General features: G+C 52.1%; 1 protein-coding gene across 3 annotated transcripts in view; it reads right to left on the bottom strand.

The window, feature by feature from the left end:
* Positions 1–2,409: 2,409 nt before the first annotated feature.
* Positions 2,410–16,223, bottom strand: part of ZC3H12D (zinc finger CCCH-type containing 12D) — a 35,413-nt gene continuing 21,599 nt past the window's right edge. For all 3 annotated transcript variants that reach the window (XM_003121158.5, XM_005659155.4, XM_013992498.3), the window contains exons 3-6: positions 14,273–14,412; positions 8,631–8,865; positions 5,248–5,354; positions 2,410–4,140 (exon numbers count right to left, since the gene is read on the bottom strand). In XM_003121158.5, the coding sequence (XP_003121206.2) occupies positions 3,410–4,140; positions 5,248–5,354; positions 8,631–8,865; positions 14,273–14,412 (1,213 nt within the window). In that variant the 3' untranslated portion in view covers positions 2,410–3,409. The remainder of the gene's footprint in view (positions 4,141–5,247; positions 5,355–8,630; positions 8,866–14,272; positions 14,413–16,223) is intronic.

Genomic DNA, 16,223 nt, shown 5'->3' with positions numbered 1-16,223 from the left:
TAATTACCAAGTTGGGTCAGACCTTCGACCCTTCATTTTCAGCCTGGCTGCCAGATGCTGGGCTGAGCTGTCGTGATCCAGAGAGCTTCCTGAGGGCATCGGCTCAAAAGTGACTGAAAGGGAACCAGGTCACCTTTAGACTCTGAAGAGCCACTTCCTCCCCCACAGGGGTTTGGCAGTCTCCCACCTAGGTGCTCATCTGGCCACAGTCCCAGGACTAGCAAGATCAACACAATGATACCTCGGGCGCTGTAGCAGCAGCCCCTTCCAACTTCCTCCCACAGACAGCTGTCTGTGGATGCAATGAAGGGAGCAGCGAATAAACACACAGCTCCCATCTCAGGTGGGGCCAGCATTGGGGGGTGGAGGAGAATGGGGCCATCCTAAGGTCTGGTGCACTTGAAACCCAGCTGGACCCTACAGAGAATTCCCCAGGGACAGACCTCCTGTTTTCCCCCACTTCTTGCTTATAGAAAAGCTTTGGTCTCCTAGGCTTTCCCCGAGTTCCAAAGAACAGTCTCAAGGGGTTCCCATTTTGGCTCAGTGGTAACAAGACTGACTAGTAGCCATGAGGATGCAGCTTCCATCCTGGCCTCACTCAGTGTGTCAAGAATCTGGCATTGTCGTGAGCTGTGGCTGTGGTGTAGGCTGGAAGCTGCAGCTCCGATTCAACCTGTAGCCTGGGAACTTACATATGTCACACATGGCACCCTAAAAAGCAAAAAAAAAAAAAAAAAAAAAAACAAAAACAGACAACAGACTCAAGCAGTTAATGATTAGAGAAATGGAAAAGCAGAAACAAAGGAAAAGCGGTCAAGCAAAAAAGCAATAATAACCTAAATAATAAGTCAGCCATAAAAAGAATCACAAGACTGCTCGTTTCTCCTTGAGGGTTACAGATAAGCTTCTGACTCACATTTTTAAGTTGTTTTTACGGAAGCCAGGGCCCCACCAGGTGAAAACTGCCAACCACACACACGTGGACCATAGACTGGTGGGACCAGAAAGTTGATGACTGAGATTCTCGAAACATCACCTGTTACCTCACCTCTAACCAATCAAAAAACTGCCCACGAGCTGATATGGACCCTAAAACCCTCACCCCTAATGTTGCCTTAAAAAATCCTGCCTGAAAGCCACTGGGAGTTTAGGTCTTTTGAGCCCGAGCTACCCGTTCTCCTTGCCTGGTGCCCTGCAGTGAACACTGTACTTTCTTCCACCACAACCCAGTGTCAGCAGCTTGGCTTTGCTGTGCATAAGGTAGCTGTTCTGTCTGCCTGAACACTGTTCCCACTTCTTCAAAGGAACTGCTCACCACCCCTAACAACTCCTCACAAACCATGAGGATTCACATGTGAGTTGACAGTCAGTGCAGCCCTCATGCTGGCCAGAGGTGGGCCTGAGACCAGCTGGACCTCTCAGTGTCTGGTTGGGGTGGACACATGATCCAAGTCGGGCCAATCAGAATTCTTCCCAGGATTTTTCTGCAGCTGCTTAAATTTTTTTTTTTTTTTTTTTTTTTTTTTTTTAAAGGCTGCACCCGAGGCATATGGAAGTTCCCAGGCCCATCGGAGTTGTTGCTGTCGGCCCACGCCAGAGCCACAGCAACCCCAGATCCAAGCCGAGTCTGCAACCTACACCACAGCTCATGGCAACGCCAGACCCTTAACCCACTGAGCCAGGCCAGGAATTGAAGCCACAACCTCATGATTCCTAGTCAGATTCGTTTCTGCTGCGCCATGACAGGAACTCCTCATGGTGGGATTTCTGATTCCAATTCATTCCTCCAGTTCTCAGAGCCCCCTCCCCATCACCATTCCTCAATGACTCTTCCACTCACCATCCCCTCCTGTGCTTTTCCCTCCCACAGGAGACTTTTCTCCCAGAGGCAGAGAGCCATCCTCGTGCCAGCTGGAAGTCAGATCTTTGCTCCTCCTCTGAGCTCTGTGTAAAATCTTGAGAGCAGAGATTCATTTGATCTGGAACAATGCCAACATAAGTGGCTTCCCTCGCCTCTAGGGCCCAACCTGCAGCATTCTGCTCTTGCGTCTCAAACCACCTTCCAGAGGCCTCTGGGAAAGCTCCACCAAGTAGCAAACATGATACAGCCCTGGGAGCCTCAGATCTGAGTGAGGGGGACTCTGCCTGTGTTCTTGGGAACAGCCTTCAGAACATCCAGCAAAGGCAGGTCCTCTCCTTGGGCTTTGCTGCTTCTCGGGGGAAAAGTTGAATTCCAGTCCTCTCCCTGCCACCCCCCCCACCCCCGCCACCCAAAGTGGGAAATAACACAGACTAAAGCAGCCATAACCTCAGCCTTCACACCCACAATATTTAACGTGAGAAACCAGCCTAGGGGGGAAAGTTGACACAAGAGAAACTGATATACAGTTGGACAATGGAGAGTCCATGTGTGGGTAAAGTGATTTATTTTTGGAACACAGTAACAGCTATGCAGCCTGGAGCAGTTCTTGCACCCATCCCATTCACGTTTTGTGTCACAAAGACATACCAAGACTTTGGAAAAAAATCCAAAGGGGATTACATTGAAATGTGCTGTTTCTTCACTTGTTTTTGTGCGTGTCTTAATCACAGCGAACCAAATAAAATAGCTTTACAGCTTACTAAAACTCAAACTTGTCCTCAAAGGAAGCAGTTTAAACATCTCTAACTGTAAATCAGCAATGCAGGGATTCCATGTCAGGAAACAGACCCAAGAGACAAAAGCAGCTCTAACATAAAGCTTGTCTTGTCAAAAGGAAACAAAACAAAACAACACACCATGAGGGAAATCCAATGTATCTAGAAAGAGTAGGTCCTCTTCAGGACTGAGGTCCCAAAATAATAAGGTACAATTGTGGGTGCCCTCTTCAGGAAAAAAAAAAAGAAAAAAAAAGTGAGGAAGAGACCTGGCAGAATCCATGCTAAGAAGTTGATTGAAAAAGATGCGAGGCATCACGGGGGACACCACCCGTGATTCACAGGCACACCCGTAGCTAGAAAAGCTTCCTACTTAGCCTGATTGTGTGGGGTGTGCTCTGTAATTTCCAATTCCATTCGATTTCAGGTGTGAAGACCCACTAATTCATCTTGTGACCCACCTCTGGCTCCCAGCTGCAGCTGGACAGAAACAGCTGGGGAGTGTCCAGACAAACCTTTGGGGTCCTAGTGGGCCTTATAGAGTCTTCGAGCCTGAGAAATCACTCCCTCCACGAAGTGGCCCACCTTATTCTGCAGGACATGGACCTCCAGCATCAGCCCCTGTGTCATCAGTGAAGGTCACCAAGCGCCACCAGGGGTACCACAGAGGACAAAGAAGCTGGCTTCTCCGGCCATCTTTAAAGAAGAGGGTCCACAAGGTGAGTGGACCACCGACGGCAGCCAGGTCAGGCTACAAGGCAAGACTGGGACATCACATGCGGTGGCCCCGACTAGCTCCTAAGGGTTTGCCCATGGGCTCACCCGACCGTTGGAATCTCTGGATGAGGAAGATGAGCCTGGTGACATCCGAGAGCGCGGGGAAGAGGGCCATGACGCTGTCCACCTGGTGGGACGGGAAGATGCTGCAGAGCACCGTGCGTGCCTGGGCGCGCGCGTCCACCTCGCCCGCCCGGACCTGGGCCGCGGACCCCAAATGTCCTCCGAAGGCTGTATCGTCCCAGCCCGATTCTGCCCAGGACGAGCGGTCCAGGAGCAGGCCGGCCCCGGGAGGGAGGGCCCATGGGTCGGCGGGCCGCGGAGGACACCGGTCGCTCTTCGAGGCGCCTTGGCGCGATCCACCCCGCGGGCCGGGAGGGGCTGGCTGGGACGACGGGAGCCCAGGTACCCTCCAGTCGGGACAGCGCGGCCGGGGAGGAGGGGGCGCCCGGAGGAGCCCCGAGTCGTCGCTGAGGGCGAGCCCCGAGAAGCTGCCTTCGAGAGTCGCCACGTCCGGCAGCGGCCGCGCGGGGGGCAGGCTGCGCGCTCCTGGCTCCCGGGGGCCCGACCGGGCGATGGGGCCGCCCCAGGAGACGCCCTGCTCGCCGCCCGCGCTCCGCCAGACCCGCGTTTGCGCGCGGAGCTCGTCGGCCACCGCCAGCTGCGCATGGTGCGGCCTCTCTGGGTGGTAGAACTTGCACTTGATGCCATAGGTGCATTTCTTGCCTGGATGGGGCAGGGGGAGAGGGCGCCAGGTGAGACCGCGGGTGAGAGGCATTGTGCGGGGAGGGCGGGGAGAGGGGACCTATGTGGTCTGGGCAGTGCCCTCCCCGCGGCCTTTCTCCTTGGCGATTCCTCCCGGAAGGCCCCAAGCCTACTGCAAACTTACCAGGTTTGGGGCCGAACAGGTGGGGGGGAAGGGCCCTGCGACAAAGACAGGAGGGACGAGGGTGCGGCACCCTACTTCTCCTGGTACAGGGCACTGGACACAGTGCCCCTGTGTTACCTAACCAGGCCAGGGTGGGTGTCCTCTGGGAGGTCCCGTGGCCAGGAATCTCCATGCAGTGACCTTCAGCGCCCACTTCCCCTTGAGTGGATGCTCAAGGCGTAGGATTGCACCCCCAGTGCTGACTCAGTTTCCCTGATGGTCCACATCCCTCTTGCTAACTATCGCCCTGGTCATACAGAGAAGGAGGTGATCAAATCATTTATCATCCAAACCAGGGCCCTTCTGAGAGTGGAAGGGCCCTGGATGGGCTGCCCGAGAAAGTGTGTGTGAAGAAATGACTTTGAATATTGCCTAGGGCTTCTTAAACTTCTATGAGCATGAAAAACAGGGCCTGGGGACATTGAATAACTTGCCAAAGCAAGCTAGTGAAAGAGCTGGCTAGGAGGCTGGTGTCCCTGGAGGGTTCTGGGATAGAATGATCTTTAACTCTTAATGGACAGCACCACTCAAAGTCCATAAGGGTTGGGAAGGCAGGTGGAGGGACTGTGGGACAGGATATGGGCACAAGGTGCCAGGGGAAGGGACTGAGAAAGCAGAGCTTGGGTGTGCACATGGCACCCCAGCTCCCCCAACATGGCTTTGCCCTGTGTGACTCCTGCATCCAGCCCACACAAACCTTCTCATGCAACAGGGGTCCAGACCGGCAGTTCCTCGTTACAATCACCCTGTCGAGAAACTGCTGTCCAGAGAGGTTGTTACCTCCCCAGAGTCACACAGCTGATGAAAGGCAGCACCTAGACTAGAACTCAGGCTGCTGACCACCCCCACCCCCAGCCAGGGCTTCTGACCTGAACAGGGCCCACAAGGCATGGGACACTACCCACCGTAGGGGCAGTGCTGCCAGGACGGCTCTGGGGGCTTTGGCTTCCTGCTCAGGAAGTTGTTCAGGGTGGGGCCCCGACGGCCCAGAGGGTCATCAGGAGGCATGAACCTGGAGAACAAGCACAGGGGGGTGAATGCAAGACCCTCAGGAACGCACCACTGGCACGGAGCTGGGAGTAGGCAGGGCTGGGGAGGCATGGCCTTGGTCTGATCTCTCCGTCCAGAGCTCTTTCTCCCACCCGGGGGTTGTCACAGCGTGTTACAACAACACAACCCTTCCTCCACACAGAACCAGTACAGAGCACAGCATGGACAGACCCCAGGACAGCAGCCCCTGGGCCTCCTCCAAGTGTTCCTCCCGCTGAGGTTCAAGCGCCAGAATCACTTAGGAATGCCTTGCAAAATGCAGAACCTCAAGTTGGTCAGGAATCTGCATTTTAATAACTTCCCAGGTGACTTTTATCCACTAAAGCAGAAGCATCATTGCACTAGGGCTCCCCTGGGTCCTAGTCTGAAAGCCCCTCTAAGCTGCCTTCCAATGTCCTCAACAGAAAGCTAGAGACCCCTGGGGGCCACCAACAGCCTCTCTCGTCCCCTGAGCGCCATTTCTCCTACATTGCCCCACAGCTCTGGGCCTATCAGGTGGGGAATAAAAATTAACAGAGTTTGAAATACTGGTTGACGGGTCAGGGAGGAAATGGGTCCCAGGTGCAGGCTGCACACAGGTGCGACCACACAGGCAGCCTCAGTGCAAGATCTGCCCCCTCTGCCAAACCGGGGAGGGGGATGGGATGGGGGCAGGGCCCTGCGTTTGGTCTCAGCATCCCCGGGCTGCCGGACCCCTGCCACGTCAGTCCCTGTCGCACCCAGCCTGGGCCAGCCCCTTTCCTTCTGCATTAAGTCTAAGGAGGAAGGGAATGTCCCAGGGCTCAAAGGGGAAAACAACATTCCTCAGAAGGAAAACCCTCGCGTTTAGCACAATCCACTTTTTTATATGAATACTTTTGTTCCCAGGAGGCACTTCCCTGTCACGCAAAGGTCCCACTAGAGGGGTTGTGGATTCTATTTGGGGGCCTGTTTTTATGGGCTGGTTTCCCCCTAAGAGTCGAGGGTCATGCTGGGGTCGCCCTTGCAGACTGCATCCACCAGGCCAGCCCCAAGCTGGGCCATCCCGGGTCCAGGGTAGCTTTCCGTGGCTCAGATCCCAGCTACACAGCCGGCTTCTCAGAGTTGGGCCCAGACCAAGAATCTGGGGAGCCACCCAGCGCAGTTATTAAAAGTTCCCAAAGGCTTCACCTCCTGCTCTTTCTCGGGCCTCACAGCTGGGAGCTGGGCCAAGAGGGCCCTATGGACGTGCCCAGGGCTTGCGGCGGGTGTCCTCGCCCTCAGGCAGGCGGCAGGCTCTGCCCTCTGGCAGCCGGGGACCTTCGAGCAGGCCCTGAGCAGAGGCCAAGTTGTCAAAAGCACTTGGCCTGGGCCCCAAGCTGTCGCCAGGCCAGAGGCAGCCATGATCCCACAGACCTCAGTAAGGATTTTCTGGATCCCATGCTGTCCAGATTTGCCAGATTCCTCCAGGCCTGAGCCAGAGAGAGGGAGCGCCAGCCCTGTGAGTGTGGAAGGGACTTGGGGGCTGCTGCAGGGTAGTCGCTGTAACCATCTGCCCTGGGGCTTAGGAGGGGACCTCTGCCTCTGTGGCCGTAGGCAGTGGGGGCAGCAGGACCTCCTGGAGGGACAGGTCCTGGCCTGGCCTGAGGGTAACTGCTACCACTATGGGCTAAACTGCTCTCTGGTCCTCGGGATCATCTCAGAGGTTAAGGGTGACTGAGCCAAGTGTTACAGGCTTCAAGTCCCCTCCCCAGAGCCCCAGAGCCTCTGGCCATGTCTCTGTAATGGCCATTCTGCCCAATGTGACCCGCCTGGGCTGCTCACTCCCTGCTAGAGAAGAAATGGCACCTGTTCCTCACCTGGCCACCATCTAACCTGTTCCCCATGCAAATAAGGTGTCCTGCCCAAGACCAATCAGAAGATCAAATTGGGTCTCCACTCAGGTCCCACTGTGGGGTATAAAGACTGTGCAGAGTAAGTCAGGCCCTGTTTTGTTTTCTTGTTTTTTGTGGGGTTTTTTTTGCTTTTGCTTTTTTCAGGGCTTCACCAGAGGCACATGGAAGTTCCCAGGCTAGGGGTCCAATTAGGGCTGCAGCTGCCGGCCTACACCACAGCCACAGCAACGCCAGATCCGAACCACGTCTGCAACCTACACCACAGTTCATGGCAACGCTGGATCCTTACCCCACTGAGCAAGGCCAGGGATCAAACCCACAACCTCATGGTTCCTAGTCAGACTGGTTTCCACTGCACCAGGACAGGAATTCCCAGGCCCTCTTTTCTTAACCTGTGCGCACGTGAGTCCTCTCTCCCTCTCTGAAAATGTACTTTCACTTTAATAAATTTGTAAAACATCCACCGTTCCAATGCTTGGTTACAGTGAGACAGGGATGGAGGAAACTGTGCCGGTAACACAAGGATGGTTGATTCAAGGTGACAAACATCCAGCCCAGAGAGGGGGGGCGTTTTTCCCCCACAGTCAGCCAGTAAATGGCAGAACCTCAGTTTGAAACATCTCCCACGCTTTCAAAGCCCCAGCTCTTTCCACCACACACACTTATCCCCCCCAGGGCTCCAGGGTCAGGAGGTGCAGGGGGCCTGATACAGCGGCCATGTGGCCTCTCTCTGCCCATCTTCCCTTCCCCAGAGCTGCCACCTTTGACACTCACTCATCTACATCTTGTCACTGGCTGCCCATGATGCCCAGGCTGGCTGTGGCTGTGGCAGATAAAAGACACATGGTCCCTGCCCTCACAGAGTTGGGGACCTTGTCCCAAACCGCGTTCCTAAAACCCAGTGAGAGAGCCCAGAACTGGAACAGAAATTGGAATGGGAGTGATGTCCCAGCTCACCATGCCCTCCCACCTTGTGCCACGCTGTGACCCACACTCACCTCGCCAGGCTCCTGGCCATTGCCCTCAGCGTGCCTGAGGATGTGTGCACTGGACCAGTGATCTCGCCCTCCTCACCTCAGCACTGCCTAGGGGCCCTCCCCCAGCCCCTGCTAAGGGGTCTCTGCCTTGTGACCCTGACATTGCCCTCCCCCCACTGCAGCTGGTGGCTCCAGGGTGGACCTGACCCGAGGAAACCCATCAGATTCTCTTGAAAATGTCAACCAAGCAGTATTAAGACAGGGTCGGCTGCAAGATCTTTACAACCTGTGACTAAGCCCCGCTGGAACCGGACTAGGTGGCCTGGCTTCTGTGTCACCCGCTTGCCCTGACCCCCGACCCCCTCCCCTCAGTGCCAGGTTCCAGGACCCGGCGTGGGCGCCACCTACCGGTCGTTGACGAAGGAGAACATGAGCAGCCTCTGCTCGATGAACCACTTCCACTCGGGGTTCTCGCTCTGCAGGTCGCGGTAGTTGTCATTGGAGACGATGACCCCGTCCTGGTCGTAGGCCACCTTCACGATGTAGCGGTCGTCGTAGCAGACCACCCGCTTGCCGCTCACCTTGCGGGACGGCGTGTACACCAGCACCGCCTGCCTCTCCAGCTCCTCCAGCACGTGCTGCTCTGGGGACCACAGGGCAGGACCGCATGGAGAGCGCCTTCTCCAGTGGACTCCCCACCCCCAGAACCGTCCTAAGATCCGGGGCAGGGCAGCAGCTCAAGGCTCCTCTCTGATCCCCACCACATCCCCGGCCCCACCTCACACATCCCCCCCCACGTCCCCGACCGCCTCACCCCAACCCCAACCCCCCAGGCCCAGGCAGTCAGATGAAGAGCAGGGAGGTCTCCAGAGGAATTTGCCAGCAGCCTAAGGTCAAGTGGGCTCTGCCTGTGTCATGACAGGAGTCCAGAGGATGGTACCCAGCCAGGGAGACACACTTTGGAAGGAAGAGTGCAGCCACAACTCCTGTCCTGAGGTTGGTTACCTTCCACGATGCCCCTAACACAGCAGACACAGAGGCCTTCCACTGGAGGAAGACACCCCCTTTTTTTTCGTCTTTTTAGGGCTGCACCTGAGGCATATGGGAAGTTCCCAGGCTAGAGGTAGAATTGAAGCTGCCACCGCCTGCCTACGCCACAGCTACAGCAACACGGGATCTGAGCAGCATCTGCCACCTACACCACAGCTCACAGCAACACAGAAGCTCCTTAACCTACTGAGCGAGGCCAAGGGATTGAACCCGTGTCCTCATGGATGCTAATCAGGTTCGTTACTGCTGAGCCACAACAGAACTCGCAAAAGGTCCCTATTTTGACTAGACCCCTGGCACTACCTTAGGAATTACTAGGAACCCCACATCCATCTGGGATTGTCCCACATGACACAGGAGTCTGCTGGGACACCATCAGGATGCAGCAGCCCACAACTGACAGCTCTGAGGGACACAAGAATGTCACAGGGAGAGGCTGGAGTTAGGAACCTGCAGCCTGGATTCTGGCCTTGGCTCCAGTTCTCAAGTTCTTCACCCATCTCTGCACGCCAGGTTTTGCATTTATAAAATGAGGAAAATGACTCCTGCCCCTGCCTCACAGCAAGTGAGGAGACTGGACCAGTGCCTGGGGTGGGGGGCCTCTCCCCTCCTCCCCACCCCCCTCCCCTCGAAGGCTGGGAGGAGGGAGCATGTTTAGCTTGGTGCAGCCATTACAACGCCTCTTAACAGGAGCTAAAATCTGCATCTCTGGCAGGTCTACTCTTTGATCTTAGTTTTGCCTCTGGAGACACACAAAAGAAATCCCTCCTCCACCTAAGTTACCCCAAAGGTAAACTGGTACTAACTAGTGTATCCTTCCCAAGTTGTTTCTCCCCCCACCCGGTCTGTGTCCTTTCCTATATGGCATGGTTCCCAGACTTTGAAAAAGTACACAATACATGTATGGTACAGAGAATCACTTTTTATATTTTGGGTTTTTTTGGTGTTTTTTTTTTTGGCAATGCCCATGGCATGTGGAAGTTCCAGGGCCAGGGACTGAAGCCTCAACACAGCAGCGACCCAAGCCACTGCAATGACAACACCGGATTCTTAACCCAAGGCATCACAAGAGAACTCCCAAGAATCACGTTTTAAAAGGTCGTGTGTGCACGACGATCATTTTGTGACGTATAAAAAAGGTCAGATCAGTATGTGGTATGCCTGAAACTAATACCATATTGTAAGTCAATTATCCTTCAACTAAAAATTATAATTAACTAGATGCCATGTGTGCAGAACTCCCTTTGAGAAATAGAACACTGCCCGTGCTTTGAGGTCCCCATTGTCCCTCAAAGCTTGCATCTCCCTCCACTCGCTCTTAAGATAACCCAGTTTTTAGAAATTTTGTGCTTGTAATTCCTTGCTTTCATTTTTTGCAAAGCATATGTGTGTACCCTTCAAAAGGACTATTTCCAGAGTTCCCATCGTGGCATAGCAGAAACGAACCCGACTAGGAACCATGAGGTTGCGGGTTCAATCTCTGGCCTCGACCAGTGGGTTAAGGATCCGATGTTGCCGTAGGCTGAAGACTCGGCTCGGATCTGACGTTGCTGTGGCTGTGGTGTAGGCCGGCAGCTGTAGCTCCGACTGGACCCCTAGCCTGGGAAGCTCCATATGCCACAGGTGTGGCCCTAAAAAGCTAAAAAAAAAAAAAAAAAAAAGACTATTTCCAATGTGATTATGAACCTCCAGATTTTACACAAGTGGAATCATCTTGTACATATTCTTTTTTTTTTTTTTTTTTTTGTCTTTTTGCTATTTCTTGGCCTACGCCACAGCCACAGCAACACGGGATCCGAGCCGCATCTGCAACCTACACCACAGCTCACGGCAACGCCGGATCCTTAACCCACTGAGCAAGGGCAGGGACCGAACCTGCAACCTCATGGTTCCTAGTCGGATTCGTTAACCACTGCGCCACGACGGGAACTCCGTTGTACATATTCTTAGGCAACTTGTTTCTTCATTGGATATTGTGTGGCTGAGGTTTGGCGCAGAGGTTTTGCACAGAAGTCTCCTGGTACAGAAGGGCAAGGGTTCCTCTAGGGTCTGGCTCAGGAAGTGCTCTTGCCAAGTCGCAGGGAAAGGGACTTGACAAGATAATGCTGAACTGTTTTCCAAAGTGGTTATATCAAGTTACTACCCAACACAGCATCTAAGGTGACTTTGCCAGCACTTGGCATTGGCAGGTTTTGGAATTTTTCCCAGCCTGGCATGTGTATAGTGGCCTCTTGTGATTTTATTTTGCCCTTCTCTGATTACTAATACAATTGAGCATCTCTTTGTATGGTTAACAGCCCTTTGTGTTTTCTGTCAAAGGCCTATTCCTGCCTTGAGCACATTTTGCTATTGGTCCTTTGTCTTGGTCTTATTGATTTGGAGACGTTCTCTATAGATTCTGGACAATGAGCCTTCATCAGGGATACAGGATGTATAGCCTCTCCCAGTTTGAGGCTTGTCTTCATTTTCTTGTTTTGGTGGTTTCTGCTAACGAACAGAAGCTTTTATTTTAATGTAATCAAATTTATGAATCTTTCCCTGTCTCTCTGTACTTGTTGTGGTTTGTCTTCCCTACCCCAAATGATTTCCCTACTCTTTATCCGAACTATATTTAAATATTACACAACTGTCGAAAGCCACCACTCTCCATGTTCAGTGCATAAAGAATAATTTGGGAAAACCAGCTCACGATGAACACAAATATTTATCTCCCCTCCTCATAATCCCATTGGGAGGGCGTAAAGAAATATATATAAGGATGAGTGGATCCATAATTACATTAAAAATGGGCTTGAAGGGAGTTCCTGCTGTGGCGCAATGGGATCAGCGGTGTCTCTGGAGTGCCATGTCACAGGTTTGATCCCTGGCCTGGCATGGCGGATTAAAGGAAGAAGTGTTGCCACAGCTGCTGCAGCTCGGATCTGATCCCTGGCCCCACAACTCCCAAGGGGCAGCGAAAAAATAAATAAAAAATAAAGGCTGGGGGTTGCAGCAAACCCAGGGTTTTTACGCATCTTGGGAAGTCAGAAAGCAGGTGGGATCATACGAGTTGGACAGTGCAGAGGAACCACACCCAGAATGTGCACAGATGCTGATGTGGGGGTGGAGCCATTTTCCCTGAAAAGTCCCGCGTGCCTCAGTGGGAGTGGCAAGTCGGCACAAGTCAGGTGATTAACTGAGGGGCTACTCTGGGGCAGTTGCAACCATCCTTTCCTGCCTCCCTCACTATAAGGGAAGTGAAGCTAGAACTAGAAAGGAGGAGGTCCCCATGTGGCCTTTGACCTCCTAAAGGAAAACCAGCATCCTTTAGAATATGTGGTGGGCAGAGGTACCCAGCTGTCTGCCTGCGGGGTGCACTGAAGCAAAATCTGCTGGTCAACACCAATGGTCAGACCTGCCTTTTAGGGAAAGATCCAAATATCAGGAGAGAAAACCTATGGAAATTGCACAGATATGTACTTAACCAGTCAGGGTCTTTATTCACCAGTAAACACTGACAAGCAAAGAATCATCAGACTTTTGAGAAGAAGACCTAACAGCACAAAGAGGGATAGAGATGAAAAAAAAAAAAGAGAGAGAGAACTGACCCCAGAAAAACTAAATATGATTCGTGGAACTTAAAAGAATTTTTTTTAAAAAAAAGTTCTGTCTCTTTTTTCCATTTTAGTATAGAAATAGTCAAGAAGATACTGTATGCATAAAATAAGAATAGTGTTTTATTTAATAAGTAGAGGAAATCAGAAAAAGAAGAGAAGCGACTGGTAACCATTGACAGAACTGAAAATAAAACCAAAAACTTTGGGCCAAAAGGCTGGAAGAAAAAGTCAATGAAACATCCCTGCATCCCCAAGAGGCTAGCCCCACCATCACTGACTCGGCTGAAACACCAGCAATGGCTCAGCATGTGCTTCTTCTTACAGGAAAACCAAACAAACAAGCACAAACCCGTTTATTTAAAACACCGGTTCTGGAGTTCCCATCATGGCTCAGTGGTAATGAACCTGACTAGCATCCTTGAGGACATGGATTCAACCCCTGGCCTCCCTCAGTGGGTCAAGGATCCTGCATTGCCGTGGCTGTGGTGTAGGCCAGCAGCTGCAGCTCTGATTCAATCCCTAGTCTGGGAACTTCCATTTGCTGCAGATGCGGCCCTAAAAAGACAAAAAATAAATAAAACAAATAAAACACCTGTTCTTTGTAGCTTACGATATTCCTCATTGATGTAAGATTTAAAAATAAAAAAAGTCCTGGGTCTCAGTTGCCTGTGTTGTTGTTATTGTTTTTAATAATGAAGAGATTGGACCAGCTCTTCCAGTCAATAAACATCACTGGACCCAATGAATGTCTCTTTCAGTTTCTATATTCCTTGAGGGATGGGATGCAGACCCAGTCTTTCTACAGAGTGATAAAAATTGTAAGACACAATTATTTTGGGAACTTAATCATTTGTACTAAAAGATTAAATACTTAGTTCGTTTATCTATCACCAGCTATTTATTTATTGAGGACCTACCGTAGGCCAGCTACTATGCTCAGGGCATGGGCTCTGGCAAGGACCATTCATAGTCAGTGCTTTCTTGGAGCTTATAGTCCAGTGAGGAAGAAGTTCCCATCATGGCTCAGTGGAAAGGAATCCGACTAGTAACCATGAGGACATGGGTTTGATCCCTAGCCTCGATCAGTGGGTTTAAGGATCTGGCGTTGCCGTGAGCTGTGGTGTAGGTCACAGACGCGGATTGGATCTGGCATGGCTGTGGCTGTGGTATAGGCCGGCAGTTGCAGCTCCAATTTGACCCCTAGCCTGGGAACTTCCATATGCTGCACGTTTGGCCCTAAGAAAAGAAAGACAAAAAATTAAAAAAATAAAAAATAAATAGTCCAGTGAGGAAAACAGGCCACATCAAACAATTAGTAAGTAGATAATTGACTGTAACTGTCCCAGGATTACTGCCAAGGAAAGGCACATGGTAGCTCCTGAGCAGGTATCTGCTCCAGCATACCTCTGATCGGGGTATCAGATCTCGGTGGGTCTTTCCTCCAGGAAGGCACAAAAACTTTGATGTAGGTGTGTCCTCTGTCCCTGAACCAGTCTACAGCCAGCTGGATTCCCCGGCAAGAGAAGGCTTCTTTATTTCCGTGGCTACAATGAGAAAACAAAGAAATCTGTAGAGAAACAGGAAGAGTTCCTAAAGAGTGATTGTTTTTCTGGCAGAGCCTAGATCATAGTCTCATGATCAAAAGGAATTAGGCAAATCTGCATTCTGAAAATAGACATTCTTTACACAAAATATATCCCTTAACTGGAACCACGTAACTTTTGATAACAAGCAGAGGCTGTCGGGCTCCAAGGGCAATACATTCCAAGGATTAATAGACAAGATCTTCTTCAGGGAGTCCCCGCTGTGGCTCAGTGGGCTACGAACCTGACTAGTATCCATGAGGATGCAAGTTCAATCCCTGGCCTCACTCAGTGGGTAAAGGATCCAGAGTGGCCGTGAGCTGCGGTGTAGGTCGAAGACGCGGCTCAGATCTGGTATTGCCATGGCTGTGGTGTAAAGCGGCAGCTACAGCTCTGATTCAGCCCCTAGCCTGGGAACCTCCATATGCTGCAGTTGCAGCCCTGGGGAAAAAAAAAAAAATGGACAACATCTTCTTATTATCTGAAGCTGATAAGGCTCAAGAGAGGGTTGTCTATGTGTTATGGGGCCTCCCAAGTCCAAGTAAGTAGGGTCAGTGTGCCCCACAACTTCCACTGAAGCATCAGTCGATGGAGGCAAGCGGGAAAGAGTAGTGCGAGAGGCGGTTCAAGCCCAGGCAGGGACCTGCATGCCTTATTAAAGGATTTTTCCTGCTCCTAAGAGGAGGGAGATGGATTTTAAGACTTGAGGGTCTGTGTGATCTCATCTGATCGGATGTCTGTTTCAGGAAAGCTCAACCTGGCAGCACAGAGGACTAAGTTGGAAGGGAGCAAGAGTGGAGGAGGGACACCTCTAAGAAGATGTTTAGTCACCAAAGCAAGAGTGACGTGGAGCGGGCTGGTGGTGGTGTGTACGAGAGAAGAGTTTGTGAACTTGAGAGATACTAGAAGGTAAAAATCTCCAGAACGTGGTGATGGGTTGAGCACAGGGCTGATAGAGAAAAAGGTGTTGAGGAGGCTTCTAGATCTCTGGCGTGAATAAGGGGGCAGCAGGCTCCCTGAGACAGGGGGTTCTGGAGGAGGACAGCAGTTAGAGAAAAAGGTCATGAGTGGGGTTGGAGGAGCTCTGGGACCTCTAAGTGGAAATGTTAAATAAACAGCTAGGCTTCAGAAGTGAGTTCTGGGCAAGAAAATGTGTGAGTCATCCGTTTAAGCAACAGTTGGAGCCATGGCGTGGAGAGAATTGCCTGATTGTCCAGAGAGAGAGTGAGCGGCTGAGGGCTGGACCGGGAGGAACCCTGGAACTCAGCAGCTGGTGGAGTAGAGGAGGACAATCATACAAAAGAGACAAAATGCATCTACCAGAGAAGAAGGGGGTAAAGCAGAAGAGGCTGCACCGTGGAAGCCACGGGAAGGAGGCAGCCGAACGCTGCTCCCAGGGACCAGTGAAATCTGACATCCCTCAGACTTAGTCATTGGAGGTCAACGGCTACTTGCTGGAGAGGGAGACAGGTGCAGAGATTTGAGACACTGAGAGTACAGACTCAAAGGGACACAGCCGTGGATGGGAGGCAGCCTGGCCTTAAGAGTGGATCACACTCTGCTCACAAATTTCACCCCAGCCGCCCGCATTCCTTCAGCCCTTTGTCCTGATCATGCACCCCCCGCCATGCTCACCACAGGGCCTTTGCACACACTACTTGTTCCCCCCTGGGCCCAGTCCACTGCTCCTTCAGATCCCAGCTTCATCTTCACCTCCTCAGGAAAAGCATCTGCTGGCCTCTACACCCATCAGATTCCCAGCACTTGTCCTT

Source organism: Sus scrofa, chromosome 1, assembly GCF_054392235.1.
Source record: "Sus scrofa isolate SSC_HxYL_T2T_F1_AM1 chromosome 1, Sscrofa_HxYL_maternal_Yorkshire_Landrace_v2.0, whole genome shotgun sequence".
In the NCBI taxonomy this organism is placed as follows: Eukaryota; Metazoa; Chordata; class Mammalia; order Artiodactyla; family Suidae; genus Sus; species Sus scrofa.
The sequence above is the reverse complement of the archived record's forward strand: the minus strand, read 5'-3'. Positions and strand labels throughout refer to the sequence as shown.